General features: G+C 39.8%; 2 protein-coding genes across 2 annotated transcripts; one reads left to right on the top strand and one right to left on the bottom strand.

Annotated features, from left to right (window-relative positions):
- Nucleotides 1-8,438: 8,438 nt before the first annotated feature.
- On the bottom strand, nucleotides 8,439-12,131 carry LOC139934530 (monocarboxylate transporter 13-like). Its single transcript, XM_071928785.1, has 4 exons — nucleotides 11,921-12,131; nucleotides 11,444-11,584; nucleotides 9,791-10,579; nucleotides 8,439-8,641 (listed from the first exon to the last, which is right to left on the bottom strand). Exons 1-4 carry the CDS (start codon nucleotides 12,129-12,131, stop codon nucleotides 8,439-8,441), a joined length of 1,344 nt encoding a protein of 447 aa, XP_071784886.1.
- A 2,693-nt stretch (nucleotides 12,132-14,824) lies between these two features.
- Nucleotides 14,825-22,192, top strand: LOC139934329 (cilia- and flagella-associated protein 90-like). The gene is made up of 3 exons (XM_071928498.1): nucleotides 14,825-15,084; nucleotides 17,686-17,802; nucleotides 20,086-22,192. Exons 1-3 carry the CDS (start codon nucleotides 14,911-14,913, stop codon nucleotides 20,242-20,244), a joined length of 450 nt encoding a protein of 149 aa, XP_071784599.1. The 5' UTR covers nucleotides 14,825-14,910; the 3' UTR covers nucleotides 20,245-22,192.
- The last annotated feature ends 2,479 nt before the right edge of the window (nucleotides 22,193-24,671 follow it).

Raw genomic sequence — 24,671 nt, 5'->3', positions numbered from 1 at the left:
TCTTTGACAATATTACCAATAATGTCCATTGTCTTTAAAAAATATATGTAAATAACAAAATATAAACAAGGTACATATTAATATTTGCAGTTTTTGCGGATCTATTATTACTTGAGTAGTCTAAATTGTTACTATTGATAGAAATAACCTTGTCATTTAATATAACTTATAATTGTACATTCATAAATACCTCACAGACAGTTTCGCTCACGTGGGGGTGTTCAACCTTTGATAATGGCCTGTGTTTATAAAATAAACCGGTTGTGAGCGGATACTCCGCGCTAGTCTTGGTCATAACAATGCATCACACGGACGTCGTATCATGTACATACAGAGCTCATGTGAGTTTGTTACATTACGCCTTTTAACCAAAAAGGCATTTATGAATGGGAATAAAAGAGTATCCATAAATACCTCAGGCAGTTTCGCCATTCCTATTGGTGGAGAGCGCGTCACGTGGGTGTGTATAAACCTTTGTTTATGACCAGTAAAAAGTGTTGAAACGTGGGCGTGACACGCGAGCTTGCACCTGTGCTCATAAGACAGTTTCTTCATTCCTATTGGTCGAGAGCAACGGCTGAAACAATTTGTGCCACATCACGCGATACGCGCGACGCGCATAGCATTCCCTTATAAGGAGTTGTTTACCCGAGGGCCTTACCATTTCATAGCTGGAGGGGTGTTGTGTTGAAAGAAATCATTGAACAATTATACATTTTGCATTTATTTTACTTTTTGACAAAAAAATGTTGATTTTTTTGACCGAAAAGGTATTTATGAATGGTAATCAACGTGTGTTGAATCGGTTTTCAACTTGTGGTTTAAACCCGCCGAGGCCTGGTTCTTGATAATTTACCTCGACTTCGTCTCGGTAAAAATAATTATCAAAAACCAGGCCTCGTTGGGTTTGAACCACTAGTTGAAAAACTCTTCACCACAAATTGATTCCCTTATTGACTCGTTCTTTCAAGGCCGTTTAAAACCTTGCAGTGTCGTTGCCGTGTGATAAAGGCCCCCTCGATCAGCTCGGGCCTTTATCACACGGCAAGACCCTGCCGGGTCTTAACGGCCGTGAAAAAACGAGTCGCTACCCTTTTATTCCCTTTAGTTAATTTACTTAATTATTATGGACAAAGTATAATTAAAATGTCTAGAGAAATTAGATTATGAAAGAGTCATAACATGCGTTTTTATACAAGCCAATTGACGAAACATAATGGAATGTTTTTTTGTTTGTCTGTTGCAGTCTATACATTTTCTTCTATGCAGATATTTGTTTCGCATCATGGATAACTTTGTTACTGATTAGTATAAATGTCCAGTACGTTCGCCTAATGTGCAAACAGGTTGACCTCCAAACACGGGAAATATAATTCTCTGCGTGGGCCTTAAAGGCAGTGGACACTATTGGTAATTGCCAAAGACTAGCTTTCACAGTTGGCGTATCTCAACATATGCATAAAATAACAAACCTGTGAAAATTTGAGCTCAATCGGTCATCGAACTTGTGAGATAATAATGAAAGAAAAAACACCCTTATCACACGAAGTTGTGTGCGTTTAGATGGTTGATTTCGAGACCTCAAGTTCTAAACCTGAGGTCTCAAAATCAAATTCATGGAAAATTACTTTTTTCTATGGCACTTCAGAGGGTGCCGTTTCTCACAATGTTTTATACCATCAACCTCTCCCCATTACTCGTCACCAAAAAAGGTTTTATGCTAATGATTATTTTGAGTAATTACCAATGGCAGTGGATACTATTGGTAATTACTCAAAATAATTATTAGCATAAAACCTTACTTGGTAACGAGTATAATGGGGAGAGGTTGATAGTATAAAACATTCTGAGAAACGGCTCCTTCTGAAGTGAAGTAGTTTTCGTGAAAGAGGTAATTTTCAACGAACACTTTTGCAATCGCGTCCGGGGCTATGCAAAAACCATCCAGCGGACATGTACATGACTTCTTACACATGTATTATATGTGGGCGCGATGTACATGTACTGAACAGAGAAACTCGCGGGGCGTTGTGTAGACTTGATTAGAGTCCGATTCTCGTGTGAGAGGTCCCTAGCTATATTACCTCAACTTACTAAGAAACATAGTATAGTATACAGTACAGTGCGCGCTCGCCGTCGTCAAAATGTGGTCCCGCCTGTTCCGCATGCGGAACAGGTTTTGGAATGCAGAGCATCACAAAACAGTAGTTTCCTGGGGATGGATGGCACGGGATTGGGACCTGAGTCAAGTCTAGGCGTTGTGTGGACTTAAGGCCGGTTCATACTCGCTGCGAATGCGTTCACGCACCCGACATTCCGAATTTGGATTTAACGTTCATACTTCGTCAAAATAAAAAATAAACGCATTAAGTTTGCATTCGCGCGCGGAAGCGAACGCGTCAACTTGTGTTCATACATTCGTTCGGTTCAAGGGTTTTTCATTAAATAAAATGCCTTCCGTCCAACACAACAATTGCAATATGCAGCAGCGTCCGGGCGAACACGATTGCACATGCAAAACCGTTCGGTGGACATTATTGCATATGCAATAATGTCCTCCGGATAGTATTGCATAGAGGACATAATTGCATATGCGACACCGGCTCAATACCAGACGGTAATTTCATACTGCTCATAATAATAAACAAGTCATTCAATGAAAGATGCATATAAATTTGAAGTCAACAAAATTTAAACCAGCAAAATTTATAAACGTTTTAACTAGAAAGTGAATGTTTCGTTCTGCCAAAGAAAAAACCCCGAAAACCAATGCACTCTTGACACCAGTAAACCCCATCTTAGCAATGCTAAGAGATAGGACTGGTCCTAAGTTAGGACCAATAACTCATCCTAACTTAGGACTGGTCCTATCTCTTAGCATTGCCTAGGACTAGTCCTAAGTTAGGACTACCTTTGTGAAATCCCGTGACCCCTGTGAACATTTAGGCTCAATCGGTCATCGGAGTCGGGAGAAAATAACGGGAAAACCCACCCTTGTTTCCGCACGTTTCGCCTTGTCATGACATGTGTTTCAAATAAATCCGTAATTCTCGATGATTGTTTTAATGTTTTCTCAAAAAGTAAAGCATTTCATGGAATAATATTTCAAGAGAAGTCTTTCATCATTACCTTCTGTAAACCCTGTAAGTTATGTGTAAATCTGTGAACTTTTACTTTTTTTATGTACCGAAAGTGTCCAATGGCTTTAAAGAAACACGTTGCCTTTGATCGGACGAGTTGATCTATAAAAAGCGTTTGTTACCGTTTTTTTAATATAAAATGCATGGTTGGAAAAATGATTTAGAATACAATGATCCACACAAATTTGCCTCAAAATAGCGTGGATTTCCTTTTACTGTACGAACTAACACGGTCGGACATTTATGGGACTCAAAAATTTAACCCCCATGAATGGCCGACCGTGTTAGTCGACGAAGTAAATAACCGTTTTACAACCTAACCCATATGCATTTTATAACAGACGGTTACAAACGCTTTTCAAAGACCAACTCGACCGATCCAAGGCAACGTGTTCCTTTAATACTATCGAAAACTGCTGTTAGGCTTCTTTACGCCTCTCTTAATATTTATGCGTGAGGTACGTCACAATGCTAACTCAAAACGAGGCGATGGGCGCAGCCACTGTAAGTGATGGGGGACGTGCGCCCATAGCCTCATTTTGGGTTAGAATTATGACATTTTGCATAAATTATAAGAGAGGCGTATACCCAATAGTTTGTGTTGCCATTAATTTAAAGTGTTGTTACCAACATACTCCCTGAAGTTCCCTTTAATGACAAGCTTTTCCCATGGAATGATCATCAGGCAAACTGTTAGGAAAACAATGACAGGATGCACATCCTGTGTCAAAGTATACCAATTATTATTGTGCGATGAAATCGCAAGGACACATTTTATTTGTCACATATTTTTGTTCTTGTTTAAAGGTACTGGACACCTTTGTACCAAAGACCAGTGTTCTCACTTGGTGTATCCGGCCCAACAGTATGCAATTCTTCGTGAATTTCTTTTGGTCAATTTGGTCGTTGAAGTCATGCGCAAAAGGACAATGCCCACAAAATGTGTGTGCTTTCAATATGCCTTTAATAAAAGGCTTCAGCCTGAAGTCATTTAATATTTTAAGTAAGAAGTTACCCCTTTCTCAAAATCTACGTTACTTCAGAGGGATTCGTTTCTCACAATGTTTAATTGATCTAGTTCCTCCGTTGCTCGTTTAAAGCCATTGGACACTTTCGGTACACAGTATTGTCCAAGGCCAACACTTCGCGTATCACAACTTATATATAAAATAACAAACCTCCGTGAAAATCGGTCATCGGAGTCGGGAGAAAATAACGGGAAAGAACCCACCCTTGTTTCCGCACGTTTCGCCGTGTTATATGACATGTGTTTAATAAATCCGTAATTCTCGATATCGAGAATTGATATTGTTTTAATGTTTTCTCAAAAAGTAAAGCATTTCATGGAATAATATTTCAAGAGAAGTCTTTCACCAGTGCTTCTGTAAACCCTGTAAGTTAATATTTGTAAATCTGTGAACTTTTATTTTTTTTTCTGTACCGAAAGTGTCCAATGGCTTTAACCAATGTAAGTTTTAATGCTAACAATTATTTTTGATAATATGCCTAACAAAAGTTGATAGTATAAAACAATGTGATATAATTTGAGGTCTCGAAATCAAGCATAATTATGAAAGAACACAACTTCGTGTGACAAGTGTGTTTTTCATTCATTACTATCTCGAAACTTCGACGACCAATTGAGCTCAAATTTTAACGGGTTTGTATGGTGGCCCTGAAGGGACATCGCATATCGCAAACGTGTGCGCATACGTATGCAATGTCGTAAAACAATTCGCAAATATGTGCGCACACGAATGCAATGTCGTGAAACAATTCGCGAATATGTGCGCACACGTATGCAATGTCGTGAAACAATTCGCAAATATGTGCGCACACGTATGCAATGTCGTGAAACAATTCGCGAATATGTGCGCACACGTATGCAATGTCGTGAAACAATTCGCGAATATGTGCGCACACGTCTGCGAATATTATTTGCGATGTCGTGAATTTTATTGCATACCATGTTGCATACCTTTGAATAAAATGTCTAATGATCTGGGGGGTTTCTTTCCAACAGTGAGATAAGCGGTAGTCATTGCAGCAGTAGTCTTTGTTGTGAGGCAAGCGAGGCGTGTAGTCGTCCTTGGCCTGGTGCCAAGTTCCTGGGTATACACATGCTTTACAGAGGGAGCCTGTTGTAGCGCCACAGTACTTCCTAGATCGGTAACAAATTATCCACAACTATGACATTATCCTAATGGTATGCAACATGGTATGCAATAAAATTCACGACATTGCAAAACAAATCGCACTCGTGTGCGCACATATTCACGATTTGGTTCACGAAATTGCATACGTGTGCGCACATATTCGCGATTTGTTTCACGACATTGCATACGTGTGCGCACATATTCGCGATTTTGTTTCACGAGATTGCATACGTGTGCGCACATATTCGCGATTTGTTTCACGACATTGTATACGTGTGCGCATATATTCGCGATTTGTTTCACGACATTGCATACGTGTGCGCACACGTTTGCGTTATGCGATGTCCCTTCGGGGCCACCATAGGTTTGTAATTTTATACATGTTGAGATACACCAAGTGAGAAGACTGGTCTTTGACAATTACCAATAGTGTCCAGTGTCTTTAAGTGATGGAAGTGTATACAATACTTCACCAGTGGTTGAATAAATTGAACGCTTTACCAATTAGTTCATAGTACCCATTAAAACCAGCCATTTTTTTCTAGATGAGATTGTCAAATTGATTGGATATTTTCCAGCTTAATTGAAAATTTCCCAAATGAGCCTCTTTCATTACCCTGGTAGCTATCACACAACCATTTATGCAAGCTACCTTACAGTTTGTTAGAACGCAAATGACAATTGCACTTTTTCATAATAACAACGAAAAGAGTTTAATTTGACATAATGACCTGTTACGACAATTCCGTATTATTAACAACATAGATGAGCTTGACAATACTATAGGCAATTTGCCAACCTGTTGAAAACGTGCGTGTGGGGGTGGGAAAGGACAACCCCACCCCCGGGGAGGACCGCTGTTACATTCATAAAGACATTGGATCAACAGATGGATTAAACATGACGTCATTGACCGCCATATTGGATGACAAACAATGGCACACTAGAGCAAGGACTATAGGCCACTGATAACCTTTTACGCGTGCACGTTTCATCAACGACGGTGCGGCAAATAATTAGGTAATGGGGGTTATTGTCGAGAAGGGCAAGTTCGTCAGGTCACCACGATTCTATGCATGTGGCCACATGCACACGCTTAACGCGAGAAAGGTTTTTCTTAAGGTACAGTTGTTTTTTTCCCCAAGAAGTTGCATATTAAACGATGTATCAAGCGTGTTTGTATCTTAATATTGAAGATTGCCTGCCATGGTGACATGGCCCTTCAGCACGAAGCTTGTTTGTTTTCTTGGGTTAGTTTTTGCAGTCACAGACTCAATACTTACGAATCGAGTGTACTATAAGGGCCTTGTGACACGAGGCAATTTGTGCGACAACTTGAAGGCATCCAACTGCAGTGTGTGCTACCACTCTATGGTAGCATGAGTCAGGGAATCAATTTGTGGTGAAGAGGTTTTCAACTATTGGTTTAAACCCAAACGAGGCCTGGTTCTTGATAATTTTAGCGAGACAAAGTCGAGGTAAATTATCAAGAACCAGGCCTCAGCGGGTTTAAACTACTAGTTGAAAACCGATTAAACACACTTTGATCCCATTCATAAATACCTTTTCGGTTAAAAAGTAAAATAAATGCAAAAACTTTTGTTCAATGATTTTTTAAACACAACACCCCTCCAGCTATAAAATGGTAAGGCCCTCCGCCGCCGTTGGGTAAAAAAACTCCTTATAAGGGAATGTTGTGCGCGTCGCGCGTATCTCGTGATGTGGCACAACTGTCCCGGCCGTTGCTCTCGACCAATAGGAATGCAGAAATTGTCTTATAAGCACAGGTGCAAGCTCGCGTGTCACGCCCATGTTTCAACACATTTTACTGGTCACAAACAAAGGTTTATACACACCCACGTGACGCGCTCTCTACCAATAGGAATAGCGAAACTGTCTGTGGTATTTATGAATAATTGTTCAAACAATGTCTTACGATCCCCAAGAATAATATGTGAACATTAATGTGAATGGCTTTTTCCTGGATATTGCCTGGAATTGGTTGCATATAAACCGTCTCGTGTGGCCCTAAGGGCCCTAGCTCTATGATCACATGAGGCCATTTTTTACAGGCAACTTGGAGGCAACCAACTGCGCTGCAGGTTAAAGGAACGATTTGGTAGTACAGCAGATAGTTGCTCTAATACTATGGTACTGTCCCCAAGACAATTATGTAGAAATGAAAATGTGAATGTTTTGTCTTCTTGGAGATTGCCTAGAACTGGTTGCCTGTAAATTGCCTCGTGTGACATGGCCCTAAGAAAGTTTGGTTTAATGGTTGATTGTCGTATGGCAGACCCGAGTGTATGTTGGGTTAGAGGACATAAAGTATACACAGTGCCACCAATTTTATAAAATGATAAGAAGTTGTGAGATTTGGAAAGTAGGGCACTCTGCTCTGCAACCAAATCCCTAGTGGATCAGCGGCTGAGCCAGGGGGGGGGGGGGGGGGGGCTCCCAATCACTCTGACATGCAGCCACGCCGCCTATAAAAACATCCCCCATCACCCTGTGTCCCATCCGACAAGGTCCTGTGCTAGCTCACGCCGCTGTATACCCAAGCTTGCATCCTTCACTGACACTGTAAACGGGGTAACCATGACGTGTCACCCCGGAAAAAGGATAGCGACGTGCTCCCGGTGACAGTTGATCTAGGTCGGCAGATATCCCATACATAATAAATAAATCAATAACTTGTAAGAACACTTAAATAATTGCCGAAACCGTGGATATAAAGCACGATAGTCGGTGTAGCAGGAGATGAGCCTAAACCTGAACCCATGTAGCCTAGTCGTTGCTTGGAAAAGGACAATGAACTCACTTGCCTAACCCACTCCCTTGGCTTTCGCCTTTTTTTCGACAGATTCAACAAAGTTGTCAACATGATAATTAAACTTTTGATTTGTGTGACCAATTGACAACTGTTTGCTGTTTAGTCTTTAAGTGTGACACTTGGTTCATGGATTAATGAGCTCGATAGAGGGCAGCAAAGCAAGAGTGTATGGGTGAGAAGAACCAAGTTGATGAGATCATCTGACCACCCCCCTATTAAAAAACTGAAGTTATTGACGTTATTACAGTAAATTTTGTAAGAACAGACGCAGAGAAGCAATCAATGAGCCGTAGCCTCGTCATTAGTCAGTCACTGTTCCCCCAACGAGCTGCTGCCCACGGAGTCACCAAGGAGCATCTCGTAGTCGTCTCTCCGGGCGTCTCGTCTCGATTGGAACCACCTGCTACGCCGACGTATTAGGTCAATGATCAACAGAGGGACTGGTAGCATCTCTACGGCCCCCAGACTGATGAACGACGCGTCGTAGCTGCCGCTGACGTCATACAGCAAACCTGAGGTTTTTAGAGATGGCGGGAAATAATAATTGGCGGGAACTTAATTACGTCTGTTTTGTTAACCTTCAATAGTTAATGCTATAGTGACATTTTAAAGAGCTATTGTTATTAGTCCTGTGGGAAATGTTTATATTTCTTCGCATAAAACAGTTGAATGATTGGTTTTTATAATGAAGGGTACCGATGAACCAAAGATAAGGCAAATTTCAAGATTAGAAACATGATCCGAATTTGTTGTGATAGTTCACGTTTCAATGCACTGTAACTGTTTTGAATGAACACTGATCACTGCGATCGTTCAAAAGGTTTGTTTTCTATTGTTTAAAGGCAGTGGACACTATTGGTAATTACTCAAAATAATTATTAGCATAAAACCTTTCTTGGTGACGAGTAATGGGGAGAGGTTGATGGTATGAAACATTGTGAGAAATGGCTCCCTCTGAAGAGCCATAGTTTTCGAGAAAGAAGTAATTTTCCACGAATTTGATTTCGAGACCTCAGATTTAGAACTTGAGGTCTCGAAATCAACCATCTAAACGCCCACAACTTCGTGTGACAAGGGTTATTTTTCTTTCGTTATTATCTCACAACTTTGATGACCGATTGAGCTCAAATTTTCACAGGTTTGTTATTTTATGCATATGTTGAGATACACCAACTGTAAAGGCTAGTCGTTGACAATTGCCAATAGTGTCCACTGCCTTTAAAGGAATATGTAACTACACTGTACAATTAATGTTGTCACAATACTGGAAGGTGGGAGTTTTTTAATAACTCCATCCAACACGGTGAGACTTTTGAACGCTAGGTGGCAGCAGACTTTAGTTCAATTTCCAGGGGATAAGTTGCAGGTGTGGTGTGGCAAGTAGACAAGATTAAGCGGTGAGCTTCCTTTATGAAAGTGGTCATTTGGATTTTATCTAGCCCATAGTCTATACAATTACTGGTAGTCGGTTTTATCCAATTAGGTTTTGGGACAACGGGCAACTTGTAACAGTCCTTATTGGTTGAAGGGTGTGTCAATGATATTGATGAAGATTTCCTATAGCGTTATACAAAGTCTCCACATGAAAATTGTAATATAAATATTTTGAAGGAACCGACAGTCTCTCCACATAAGGACAATGAGGTGATGTGATAACTCACCTGGAATGAATCCCATAGGCATCCGAAGCATCCCCATTATAAATGTACACCAACCAAGCGCCAGGATGAACCTACTCTCTCCAACCAGGTCCTTGAGGACCGTGACACCGAGTGGGAATAGAGTACCTACGGCCAGGCCGTATACAACCCCCAAGACGAACCGACCGGCAAAGGTACCGGCCAGTGGGTCCAACATCAGGCATAGACCCGCTACAAAAGCAGTGGCACAGAGCAAAGAGTTTGACGTGACGAGTTTACTGTCCACGAACAAACCTTGTATGACCTTACCGAAGAAGTTAGCGAAGCCTGCGCCCAAGGGCAGCGAGGCGGCCTGGTATGGAGTCAGCCCTTCCTGGATGGCATGAGGAACAAGGTAGATCATCCACGCCATAAAACACAATCTCTCACAGCACAGGATGCACAGAATAGTGAAGAAACTGAAGTCTTTGAGAAGGTACATGTGGCTTGCCCGCACGAACTGCTTCCAGCGCGCTTTGCAACTCCCGTCTGTTACGGGAGACACCACGATATCACCGTCTGCTGAGTCCACGGTAGCGACCGGTCTTAGCAGAGCTCCACATACCGACATATGGAGCGATATTCCACCCCACATGAGCAGTGCCCCTCTCCATCCGTAGGTGTCTAAGAGGAACTGCGTCATGAGTGGGGCCACCATGATGCCGATTGGGATGGAGGTCAATGCGAGACTGGTAGCTGTGGCGTACCTTTCGTTGAAGTAAACGGTGACCATGGAGATAGTTGGATTCTCTACCAGGCCCATGCCAACACCTAAAACCAATACAAAATGCAAAAAGTGTTAAAATATGTAGGGCTAGATAGCTCAGTTGGTAGAGCGCCGGCACGTAATAATCCGGAGGTCATTGGTTCGAGTCCCACTCTAGTATTTTTTTTCTTCGATAAACCCCAAATCAGTAAAGAAGTATGTTACTCTGAAGTTACTTGCATTGGTAAGTCTTACACCCCTCCCCATCACACACGCAGTATCTGTATAATCCTGAATTCAATTCCGACTTGTTCTTCTGTAAAGTCTAGATAATAGTGTTCCCTTCTTTTGTAATGTGTTTAGGTGTTCGGCAAGACATCATCTCAATGAATTTTAATTACCGAATAGTTTTGAATAATAATTCAAAGATAAATACTTTAATTTGTTTTCTTTATGGAACCGCTAGTATGGGGGAAGAGAGTAATAGACGCTTATTTTACGAGAATGTAAAATTCAAACAAGCTGAAGATTGAGCATGTTTTGTCATTATTCTACCTCAAGCCCAAATGTTCACAGGTTTGTTGTTTCATGATTGTTGATCACACAAAACGTAAACACTCTCTATGACTATATTTCTGTGTCCTATAGACGATGTGACCTATGTTTACATTCAAACCGCCCTCTGTTGACAAAACACTCTATACGTCATGTTTCGCCGGGCGCTGAGTTGCGCAGTCACAGTAAGATTGCGTACACTTTCTAGCTGGCTGCCAAAACACAAAGGTTTTGCCCGGCGGTATGTGCGCGAATCATGTTATTATGGTTTTCGTGTGACGTCAGAGGTCACATCGTCTCTACCAATCCTTTACAGTTCATTTAAAAACCTTTCACAGACACATTAGAAATTTGTGATGATTTGAGTAACATACCTGCCAAAACGAGCGGGGACAGAAGAGACCAAACCCCCATGCTCAGAGAGCAGAATATGAGGCCGACACTGACGAGCAATCCACCCGTCATCACCACCAGGCGGTGACCGCATCGCGTACACATCCAAGCCGCTGGAAGAGCTGTCGAGGAGAGGCGTTTGGTTATAGACACTGCTCTAGAACTGCAAAGGTAGTGGGTTCGAATCCCACCTGAGTAACATGGTTGTCGGTGAACTTTTATGCAATTTAAAATTTTCAAAACAACCGTCGATAAAACTTAGAAGTCTCCTGAACATCCGATAAATCTACTCCGCGGAAGTAGATTAAAGAAAGACAGTTCTCTAAGAACAATCACTACCTGTGTAGATACACAAATGGTGTTACCCTAAACCAAATATATATTGGACATTGGTCCCTCACCATGCAATGCCTCAAATCATATACAACTGTAAAATGGTTTAAAAACACACAACTAACCTGTGAAGTCAGATAGCGTCAGCATCGCACTAATAACCCAACCAATAACCGATGTATCTATCTCCAGATCGTCCCTGATGCTCGGCAGGAGAACTGCGAGTACCTTCACAGTAGAGACCCTGATGAACAACGCGAAGAAAGTACCACCTACGATGGCCCAGCCCCACCCACCGTCCTCCCGCTTGTCTGCTGCGACGATTCCCTTCTTCATGATTCCCGTGCACTTGATTTTGAGAATGGAGAATACAACAGAGATACCAGGAGATTGTCTTGAAAATATCCTCTCTTTTGATCGGTGTCCAATCCAGAGTCACATCATATGCATATAAACTCGTTCTGTGATATTCAACTTGGAAGTAAAAGTCACTCTCAAAAATGTCTGCTTTGCTGAAGAGCCCGTCTCGAGAATTTCCTCTGTTTTTATTGGTGTCTCAAACCCAAGGCAGAGCCTATAAACTCGTTCTGTTGTACCCAACATGGAAGTAAAAGTCACTCAGTCTCCTAAAGTTCTGCTTTGCTGAAGAGCCTGTCTTGGAAATATCATAATCTTTTGAATGGTTTCTCCTACAGCCTAAACCCAAAGTCACAGCCTACAAACTCTTTTGTAATATCAAAATTGAAACTAAAAGTCACTCTCAAAACTTTAGTTCTGCTTTGCTGAGGGTTACTTAATAGGATTCACTAAAGTACACACGAACAACCCGACCTCCTCGCAGTACTGCGTCAAATGGGATGGTATCATCTATAGCACCAACAATTAAGCAATGTTTTTATCTTGTGTCTGGTCGGTGCAGTGTCCTGAAAAAAGGGTAGATAAGAAAAGGTCAGAGCTGGTCATGCAACTAATTTTTCATCTTTTGGTTGCCTCGTATTGATGACTCAGTGAAACAGACCTTCACTTTGTATGTTATGACTATTTAGTATGGTCTAACTAATTTGTTAGAGAGAGGATTTTTTCTTAGAGATGTCATCGGGACCCAATTTCATGGAGCTGCGTTTACCGTGGAATTTGGCGCTCAGCGGCACTGTATTGCCATACGATTTTATGTGCTTTAAGCGCACACTCTCAATCAAGGCAAGATTGCCTTGAAATTTTTCCACTGTGCCCAATTTCATCAAGCTGTTTTTGTGTTAAGCAGAAAATACTTCTGAACACATTTCTTCACTGTGGAAAATTATGTCGGGCACCAGCCACATTTGTGGCTGTAACCTGTTTCTCTTGATATTTCTGCGCTTGGCAACTGTTGGTGCAAAGAAGAAAATATCGTGTAACAAATGTCTTTGGTTAGCAAAGAAAATTAGTGGGGCACCAGTCACAACAATGTAAACTTAATGTCATTTTGGCTGGTAACCTGATTCTGCGTACCAATACTCTTCTGTGCTTAGCAGTTTTTATGTGCCTATACACAGACTTTATGAAAGTGGGCACAGGTGTTATCTAGCAGACCGAGGAAGCAATAACCCCTCTGTGAGCGAGGTTGGGCTTCTGGCCTGGTGAGGGGGCGATCGAACATTACGTGATTGGACCTGGGGGAACTGTCTCATGGTGGTTTCCGAGTGAGTCTAAAGTTCATGTATCTTCAATTCGTTGCAAGCAGGAAGTCCGTGACACCCATCCAAAACAATTATTTTGTTATGTGTTACTATTTTTTATTGTAGTATGAATTGTAATGTTTACTGTAAAAGAAATAAACAAACACAACTATACTATAAAACGTGAAATGTGACATGTTTTCGATTGGTTTGTATTTATGTAAAGTTTAATTATAAATTGCTTTGTTTGTAAGGTTTGGTTTAAGTATTTTACACTGTATTATTTTTCGTTTATCTATTCGTTTTCATCATAAAACTTACTTTATGGTATTTTTTTATTGCAATATTATTTTTTAGGTTAGTATATTTATTTTTGTATAGTTCTGTTTGCAGTTATTTTATTTATCTACATGTTTTTAAACAATTAAAACTCTACTTGGTTGTGTTATACGGGTTTGCTCTGTTTTTATCTGCATTGCAGAATAGGTAAACTGTATAAGAGGTCTCGAAGTCAATTCAAATATTGTAACGATGCATTACTCCTTGCAAGCTAAAAAAAAATGTTACGTGGGAGCCCGTTTCATTACAATGTTTTAAAGCTTCCCGTTGTTCGTTCGTTACCAAGTAAGTTTTTATGCTTACAATTTTGTTTTGTTTTCAGTAAATAGTGTCCAGTGCTTTTAACGATGGATGTACCTAGCCTCTCTCAACGAAACATAGAGTATTTAGTAATATAATGGAGGTAGACATAATTTTCAAGAGTGAGTTGTACCATAGAGATCAGGGGCCAATTTCATAGAGCTGCTTAAGCAAACACGAAAATAGCTCACTTATTTTACACATGTTACTGGCCAAAATTTCCTGCCATATACATTGCTTATGACTAGTATTAGGCTGTTGTTTACTTAGCATTACAATTGAGAGGATTCTTGGCCGGTAATCTGATATTGCTAAGCAACGAACTTTTTGCTTAAGCAGAAATTTTTGCTTAAGCAGCTCTATGAAATTGGGCCAAGACTCCACTCAATTGTTATGCTAAGTAAACAACAGCTAAATACCAGTCATAAGCATTGTATATGGCTTGGGGTTTTTGCCAGTAACATGTGTTAAACAAGAGAGCTATTTCCGTGCTTGATTAAGCAAGTTTTTTGCATAAGCAGGCCCCCAGTCTAAAAGCACCGAGCTCATGTTAAAGTACTGCGCGGGAGTTGATTGGCCACCTAATGAATTGACTTATGAATATTCATCAAAACTAGCATTGCCTAGGGTACGCCACACCCCTCTGTACACAACGTTCAACAACAAGTGGGGCTTTGCTTAGATCGCTGGTAACCCGGTTGTTAATGTGCACACAAGACATAGTGATGTTGCGAACCGTCGGAATTACACACATGTACATTCTAAACTGGTTGTCGCTGCGTGAAGTTCCGTAATTTGTCAACTCAAACAGACTAAAAATGGAGGTTGTTACGGCAGTTTTGGACGATCTTAGGAAAAAAGCAGGTGATCTTAACAGTTATCCTGGTCTTATGGACAATGGCGAACCCATAGCAGCAAAGTCGGCTTTTAGTTTCGTGCCCACAGTACGAAATGATTCCCCTGACCACACCGTGTTCAACAGCACAACAAAGGTAAACAAACCAGACATTTTCGGGTCGGCGGGTCGGCTTAACCCCATTTTGTGGCCAGGTCTAAAGTTGAGTCCTTCATAAATTTGGGGCTAGGCTAGGAAAAGTTTCCGTATGGCGCCACCACTTTTTCATTCGATATGCTATAATATAGTATCTAATTTACCTCAATGAGATATCCCTTTTTGTAAAAATGAGTGAAAAAGTGGTGGCGCCATACGGAAAGTTATCCCTAGGCTAAACCATGAACTCCAGAGCTCTATGAATGAACCATATGTTCCAGTTAAACCATCCGTTCCAATAAGTCAACAACTAGGACCATAAATCGGTCCAATCCACTCCGTAAGCATGGTAAGGATACGGAGTGGATTGGACTATGATTGGACCTATTTATGGGGCTAGTCAACAACCTATGGTGGCCCCAAAGGGACATCGCATAATGCAAACGTGTGCGCACACGTATGCAATGTCGTGAAACAAATCGCGAATATATGCGCACACGTATACAATATCGTGAAACAGTTCGCGAATATGTGCGCACACGTATGCAATGGCGTGAAACAATTCGCGAATATGTGCGCACACGTATGCAATGTCGTGAAACAAATCGCGAATATGTGCGCACACGTATGCAATCTCGTGAACCAAATCGTGAATATGTGCGCACACGTATGCAATTTCGTGAACCAAATCGTGAATATGTGCGCACACGAGTGCGATTTGTTTTGCAATGTCGTGAATTTTATTGCATACCATGTTGCATACCATTAGGATGATGTCATAGTTGTGGATAATTTGTTACCGATCTAGGGAGTACTGTGGCGCTACAGCAGGCTCCCTCTGTAAAGCATGTGTATACCCAGGAACTTGGCACCAGGCCAAGGACGACCACCCGCCTCGCTTGCCTCACAACAAAGACTACTGCTGCAATGACTACCACTTATCTCACTGTTGGAAAGAAACCCCCCAGATCATTAGACATTTTATTCAAAGGTATGCAACATGGTATGCAATAAAATTCACGACATCGCAAATAATATTCGCAGACGTGTGCGCACATATTCGCAAATTGTTTCACGACATTGCATACGTGTGCGCACATATTCGCGAATTGTTTCACGACATTGCATACGTGTGCGCACATATTTGCGAATTGTTTCACGACATCGCGATATGCGATGTCCCTTCAGGGCCACCATAACAACCTGCTATACCCAGTTTACTGGGGCGATATACTGCACTGCCCTTCGAAATTTTTCCTCATTCTCGGTGGTCGCATATTATGTATAGTGAATGATGACACAATCATTTCGAAAAAGGAAGGGACTACAATACAGTGCCCCAGGCATGTTAGGAACTGGGTCTAAAAATAACAGGATAACTTTCCGTATGGCGCCACCACTTTTGCACTCATTTTTACAAAAAGGGATATATCAATCAGGTAAATTAGATACTATATTATTTTATTTCGAATGAAAAAGTGGTGGCGCCATACGGAAACTTTTCCAAATAAAAGCCCATAGTTTTTAAACTATATTTGACTTAGAATTTGATGTGCTAATGTCCAGGAAAGGTTCTTTCTATTCTTGTGTTATATTTTCATAGTTTTATGTTCTGTACATATTATTAATATAAGTTTATTTTATAAGGGTTCACTCTTTTTTTTATTGTAAATGTGCATTTGTTTTGTTTCTAAATATTGTATATTGTTGTTATGCCTTTGCTTGGCTTTACTTGTATTTATTATGATCCGTGTAAGTTTAACACATGAAATTAGGGAAGACCAATTTCATGCTTCTAAACAAGAACAAAAATATTGTAAGTCTTTGAGTCTTGTATGCTTTTGTCGTGATGTATTTTCCTTCCTCCATCCTACGGGATGTCGTGGCCAACTGGTCTAGCCATGGAGAAATCCTAATTTGTTCCTCCATGGTCTAGCACACCAAATTCTAGTTGCAATAACGTAACCCGCCTTCCGACGGCCGGAAGGAGGGTTACGTTATCGCAACTAACCAAATTCAAGGTGTGGTGGCTGATTTGGTTTTTTGTAAACTATGTTTCTGCTGTTATATTGTTTTGTTTTTTTGCTGAATTAGTTTTATAATTATGCATGTTTTTTTTTTACAAGTTTGTTTATTCTTTTGTGTATTAATTTATCTTTTTCTAATTGCAATTCTGTTTAGCATTATAATAAATTTAGTTTTTATGGATATTTAAGGAATCTTTGATTAGTTTCATTTTTTCTTGACAATTCGTCCGCTGTTGGTTTGAATAATATACAATATACATGTAATACAACTGAATACAATTCAATATCATACATTTAGGTTTTAATTTTGGTACTGGTTTTGTGATGTCATTATGTAAGGGTTTTATTCGGCCTAACGTTAGCTATAAAAAATTAGAGTCACTATGGTGGCATGTATAACATGTAGGCCTAATTTAAATAATGCAATTCGTAAACTTCTCTGGGAAATGTCAGGACAGATTTTGTTCCTAACTTCTCAGCGAGTAGACATTGTTTCTGCATTTCTCTCTAAATCAGTATTTTGTTGACAAAGCAAATCTATGACCCTACCTTGATGTGTTTCTGTTTGTTTCCAGTCGAGACCACATTCTACATACGACAGACTCTTCCACAAACAAGAGGGCTACAACAACAAGCTTCATCGATGCGATAGGGAGCATGCTAAGTCTAAAGGATTAACTGTTAATAATGAGGTAATTACACGATCCGTAGCCTATATTAACAAAACCTATGTAATAACATTGGGTAGACCCTAGGAAGATATCCATAATCAACATTTAAAGGAACACGTTGCCTTGGATCGGTCGAGTTAATCTTTGAAAAGCGTTTGTAACCGTTTTTAATAAAACGCATATGGGTAGAAAGATGTTGTAAAAGTAGAATACAATGATCCACTCAAACATGCCTCGAAATTGCACGGTTTTTCTTTTACCTCGTCGACTAACGCGGTCGGCCATTTATGGGAGTCAAATTTTTGACTGCCATAAATGGCAGACCGTGTTAGTTCGCACAGTAAAAGGAAAACCACGCAATTTCGAGGCAAACTTGTCCAACCATATGCATTTTATAAAAAAAGGGTTACAAACGCTTGTTATAGACCAACTCGTCCGATCCAAGGCAACGTGTTCCTTTAATGTCCGCTCATGTCCCAGTTGTTTTTTAAGAGGAAGACCTTTAGGCCTTTACATGATTTGTGGCCTATATAATATATAACAAAGTCTGTTAAATCACCATAAATCTTAATGTCTGCTCATGTCCTAGTTTTTTTAATGAAAGCTACGAAACCTTTAATTGCTGTAGGCCTACTGTCCATGGCCCAATTTCAAATGGCTCTACTGCTTATCGCCGAATTCTGCGCTTACAATCATGATTTTCCGCTTGCAGGGCTAGTTGAGAATTTTGCTGTGTAAGCGAAGTTCCCTGCTTCCTCAAACGCAGATGCTTTGCGTACTGTAGAGCCATGAAAATGAGACCAGGTTACTTGGGAGCATAAGTAAAAAAGCAAATACAATGCACAATGGGCCAGTTTCGAATGTGTGTGTGCTGCTAAATACTTTTACAATTCATGTATATGTACGAGGCATGATATTCGTCTAACTTTAGTCTGATTTCTACTTAAATTTTCTTAGAAAAGTTGAACAAAATCTGCATCAAATGGCCTGAAAGTCTTTTTAAAAGCACAATGTGAAAAGTAGGTCGGCCCTTGTCCTAAAAATGTCTGTTTACCAACTGCCAAAAGGCTATAGGCCTGCAGTCTGTTGTCCTGGGGCCAATTTCATAGAGCTGCTTAAGCAAAATATTTGCTTAAGCACGAAAATAGCTCGCTTATATTACACATGTTACTGGCCAAAATTTCATGCCATATACATTGCTTATGACTAGTATTTAGCTGTTGTTTACTTAGCATAACAATTGAGTGGAGTCTTGGCAGGTAATCTGATTTTACGAGGCAATGAATTTTTTGCGTAAGCAGCTCTATGAAATTGGGCCCTGGTGTTGGCCTTTGTGTGCCCTCCCCCCAAAAAAAATAAAATAAAAATAGAATAAAAAATAAAAAATAAATAAATCCTTTAGACTTTGAAAAAATTGCAACTAAAAGTGTCCGTTAGAAAAATTAAAATTGTCTTGCCCTCTCAAAGGTTAATTTACCAGCCTGGTAAGTTTGCTGGACGTTGTATAACAGCATAACTGATGTTTCGGTTTCTGCTTTTAACTTAATAATTTATGAAGTATTAAATTGCCACTCTAAAAAGAAATGTTTGTAAAAAAAATAAAAAAAAGGTTTATCCAAGATTACATTGGCACATGTGGAATACATTGTTGCACTTAACGACCTTTTTTCATACTTTTTATTACTTATTAGCAGTGCTTCAATTGACCTTGAAAAAATGTAATCTTTTATTTTATTGCAAATTTCTTCCAGATGATGGACTTGTGAAATTATTTTTTTGAATAAATTAATGATGATTCACTGCATTCGGAGAATTGTTGTTGTAGAAATTTTGTTTTTAAATGGACATCAAACTTTATAGTTCAGTTTTAATTTTTTATTGAGCACACATTTTATAAATTTTTTGGAAAGCTTATTTGAACAATGAATATGAATTTAAACCAAGTCGCAACCCCTTCAGATGAACCCTGTGTTACTGCTTTTCACAGATTTTGTTTTTAAATTGGGTGCGACGACGGGGACAGATTGAATAGCTTCTGGCTGGCACCCCTGCCCCCATCCCTTCCCACCGAACAACGATATAGATGTAATTTATATAGGGAGGTCTCAGGGTCAAAATTGTTTATGTGCACCCCAAAATTGAAATAAAAATTACCACCCGTTAAGTTTTCCTCATGGTTTATTACTTTTATAAAATATCTGTAAGTAAAATATCTGCCTCTGCAGTTTATTGTTCCAACTTTAGATAAGGCCTATTTATTGAATCAATATTAACATTTACCTTTTCTGTGTTTACCACAATCAGGAGAAAGTGAAGATCATCCCAACATTAATGTCGTCAGAATACGGACATCGTTTGGAGACGTTCAACGATCCGCCTGGTCGGGACCACGTCCGCATCGCGCATGTCCAGACGGAGTTTTACAGTCGGACTGGAATCAATATATCCAATGAGGAGCACTGAGAAGGTCCAACTGCTTGAAGAAGTTTCTACATTAAGACGTCTGGTGTTGTTGGTTGGAATGCCGTGGCGGATTTGGAAGGAGGAAAAATTGTGATGCGATCTTGATGATGACCATGTGCAAATAATTTCACCGGATTACCTATAATGATGATGTGTTTGTGGCTCATTTTCAGATTATGTCCTGTAGTGCTAAATGTACAAGCCAATCAAAGCTAGGCGAGATATCTTAAAGGAACCATTGCCTTGGATCGGACCAATTGGTCTATAAAAAGCCGGTTGGCATATGGTTGGAAAGATGTTTTAAAAGTAGAATACAATGATCCACACAAATTTGCCTCAAAAATGCGTGGTTTTCCTTTTACTTTGCGAACTAACACGGTCGGCCATTTATGGGAGTCAAATTGACTCCCATAAATGGCCGACCGTGTTAGTCGACGAGGTAAAAGGAAAACCATGCAATTTGGAGGCGTGTTTGTGTGGATAATTGTATTCTACTTTTATAACATCTTTCTATCCATATGCATTTTATAACAAACGGTTACAAACACTTTTAAAGACCAACTCGACCAATCCAAGGCAACGTGTTCCTTTAATGCACCATGAACAAACATAATGTACAATGTATCATTGATACTCCTCATCACTCTATTATGTGGATCAAAATTACAGAAATTTTTCTAAGTGGCTTAAAAAATAGTGGGAAACTCGTTTCTGTGAGTAAAACTGTGTTTTGTTCAAGCAGTCAATGCATTTCAATTGTGCCCTTACCTCAACTCGCATGCTATAGTATCTGCTAAGCATAAATTTATGCTTACCAGCTATTGTGAAATTTGGCCCCCGGTGATAGAACTTTTCAAGGAAATTTTCATGTTAAGAAACAATCATGACAATTGTTCATTAGAAAAACCCTAGTGCATAGAATCATTGTGGAACAAGTGTTTGTGTTTAGACCCAAGAGACCTGGCAAGTCTTATGCATATTTTGAACATTCTTGTGGGCGCTTTTCTGTCCCACACACGATGCTTTAACGCATCACAAACTCGCATACTTAAACAGGTCAACAAGTTAGAATATGTGTGAGACTTGCACAGTTAGTTGTGTATGTAAAAATGCTTTTAGACCCAGAGTAGTAAACTTTTGCTCATAATCAAATGTCCTTAAAAATGTTAACTTCCTCTTTTGAGTTTGATGTCAAATGTATTGTTGTAGAAAATTTTACTTTCATTTTGTACTTTGATAAACCTAAATGCTTCACAGATAACTGCACACAATTCACAACTGTAATCCTAATTAATTGATTATTTTGTATTGTTAAATGTAAATGTATATAATGTAATAAAAATAGTTTGATGTTATTTGTATAGAAATCGTTTCTGGTTTGCATGTTTGAATAGCTGTTGAAATTTACGTCACATTTTATTTGCGCTTTACCCTGTTACATGTACATGTTAAATAACTGAACCTCGGTACCTCACGTATTGACTAGAGTGGGACCTGAACCTGCAGTCTCTGGATTGAATGCCAGGGCTCCACCAACTGTATACAGCCCTATGTTAGCGGTCTACATATTTTGTCAATGTCATTGATGTTCTTTGCAGGCATTGCCTTTGCAGGCATTGTGGTGTTTGGATTGTGGCATTTTGAACACGGAGATCCCATACTTCTAGAGTAGGATTAAACATATTTGGCTATGGTTCTGGGTGCCAACTGTTCATCTCCAGTGGTGAACTATTGGCAGATGCGGTGGTTCAGAAAATGTACTGTTCAAGCAAGTCTCATGTCGTTTTGAGACTTTAGAAAGACTGAGCTGGAGCAGTTGGTACACAGTATGTTGGTACACAGTTTGAGACCACTGTTTTTCATAATGACGAAGAACTTGCAAACAAGCAGCTGAACATTGCTTACGGCCAAGCAAAGACAAAGACTGTTTGTTTGGGATCTTCAAGTGCTTTTGGCAAGGGCTGTGATTTTATGTTGTGCGTTTGCAAGGGTTTTAAAAGAAGAATCTGTCACAGACTTTGACTTTGACTTTGTCTTGTTCACATTCTTGGAGTGTCTGTTTCTAAAACCCTAGTCACACGTTTAGAAAGAAGCAGAGTGAGCCGGAATGCATTCTAAGTGCATTCTAAAACTTCTGACCGCATTCTGAATGTATTCCAAATATTCGGGCCCATTCTTGTGGCCGGTGTCAGATGCAATTGTGTCCGCCATGTAATACTGTCCGCTCCAGACACTTATGCATATGCAATCGTGTCGGGGGCTATGCAAAACCGTCCGGTGGACATGTATGACTGTACATTATGTGTGCACGTAAGCGAGGGTGCATTCACTAAACCTACGTATAATATGCAGCATGAATTTTCACATATTTTATGGTTGCAGCAACGGTCGAACATTTCCCATGTTAGCTTTTAAAAAAATGGCAAAAAAACATGTGTTCCGTCGACCAAGTGCGTTTTAAAAATTTACTGCAAGGACGGTTTTGCACGGGGGCGGACACAACTGCATATGCAAATGTGTCCGGGCGGACACGATAACATGTGCAAAACTGTCCAGCGGACATTAATGCATATGCAATAATGTCCTCCAGATAGTATGCACAGAGGACTTAATTGCATGCGACACCGGCCAGAATGTTTTGCTCATGCTAAAAGAAAATTAGAGGTGCATTTAACAAATCAAACCGCATTCTAGAGTAGTGCAGTAAGGAAAAGTGGACTTGTGGACAAGTTGTTAAAATGTCTGTCCTGATGCTTGAAATGGCTCTCTCGTAAGACTGCTGCTTTGTGGATAATTTGCTCTTGCGACTTTGGTCCCAGAGCAGTAGTCTTTAACAGAGCAGCAGTTGCATGAGATAGTAGCAAGAGGGCAGTTTCACTATCACGGCGCCAAACAGTTAGCGACTTGTCCACAAGTCTGCAGTGTATTGGAGTATTTTGCAGACTGAGTAGACCAGCTTTAGCCATTGGACACATTCTTTCTGATACAGTGTTGTTGAAATTTTTTGCCACAATTTTCCTTCTTTTCAGAGACAATTTTAGTTTACTTGCGCGAACCATCCCCCCCCCCCCAAATTTGCAATATTTAGGTCATATTGTGTTTAGCGGATTTTATTTCAAAACTGGACGTACTGAAAACAATAAGGCAATCCCAATAGATTCATGTTTAGCAGAATACCACTGCTGACCAGACACATGTAATACATAGCTCTAAAATTGACAAAATTGAGGAGTAATTTTTCTTCCAGAAAGTGTTTTTTTATTACGAAACAATGTTAATTTCCAGTCCATACTTACTACATGTTGAACACTTACACCAACGTACCTTGTTAAAGTATTCAGCAAAATAAACATTTTCTCTTTAGAAAACAGAAAGCAAAACATGTAAAACAGTTTATACACGTGCAATATACATAGATAAACACTGAATGGTTACTGTTCGATGCTGGATGCTGTTTATTTTTAAACAGAATTGACTCAGTCAGTTTCCCTTGTAGTTTAGTGTTTGATATATGAAACAAAAAGTTTGTATTCCCTGAAAGGCAGTGGACACTATTGGTAATTACTCAAAATAATTATTGGCATAAAGCCTTTCTTGGTGACGAGTAATGGGGAGAGGTTGATGTTAAAAAATCATTGTGAGATACGGCTCCCTCTGAAGTGCCATAGAAAGAAGTGATTTTCCACGAATTTGATTTTGAGACCTCGGATTTGAGGTCTCGAAATCAACCATCTAAACACACACAACTTCATGTGACAAGGGGTATTTATCTTTCATTATTATCTCGCAACTTTGATGACCGATTGAGCTCAAATTTTCACAGGTTTGTTATTTCATGCATATGTTGAGATACACCAACTGTGAAGGTGATCACCATGGGTGCCACTTCCCAGGTTGTATCGTAATTTGGGTGTGATTTCTGGGTATACGGTAGTTAATGGTTGTTTGGCTTCAAACTGGCATTTGAATTAAGATTAACAAAATAGATACCACCAACATAGGTCTGGATAGCTCAGTTGGTATAGAGCACTAGCAGGTTAGTTCAGAGGTCATTGGTTCAAGTCCTGCTCAAGCCAATTTTTCTTTGTTCAATCCCAGTTTACCAGGTCAGTTATCCTTTGTGGTTTATTAATTAAGTGAAGTTTATTGAGTGCATTGAGACAGGAAGACCAACTTTACAAAACATGTGTGAACCAGGAAAAGATTTACATTATAATGCCACAGATTTTAACCCGACAAAATTTTGCTGAAGATTAGCAAAACACTCTTTAGATGAAGTGGCCCAAATGGCTTAGTTTTGTATTTGACCAAAACTCCTTTTCTTTCTTTTTTAAGCACAGAGTAGACATTCTATCAGTTCGAAGATTTTTTTTGTGTCAATGAAATGCCAATTTATGGGCGAAACTAGAACATGTAGAAAGGTGAAA

This window comes from Asterias amurensis, chromosome 3 (genome assembly GCF_032118995.1).
Source record: "Asterias amurensis chromosome 3, ASM3211899v1".
NCBI classification, from domain to species: Eukaryota; Metazoa; Echinodermata; class Asteroidea; order Forcipulatida; family Asteriidae; genus Asterias; species Asterias amurensis.
This window is presented reverse-complemented; position numbering and strand designations above follow the sequence as displayed.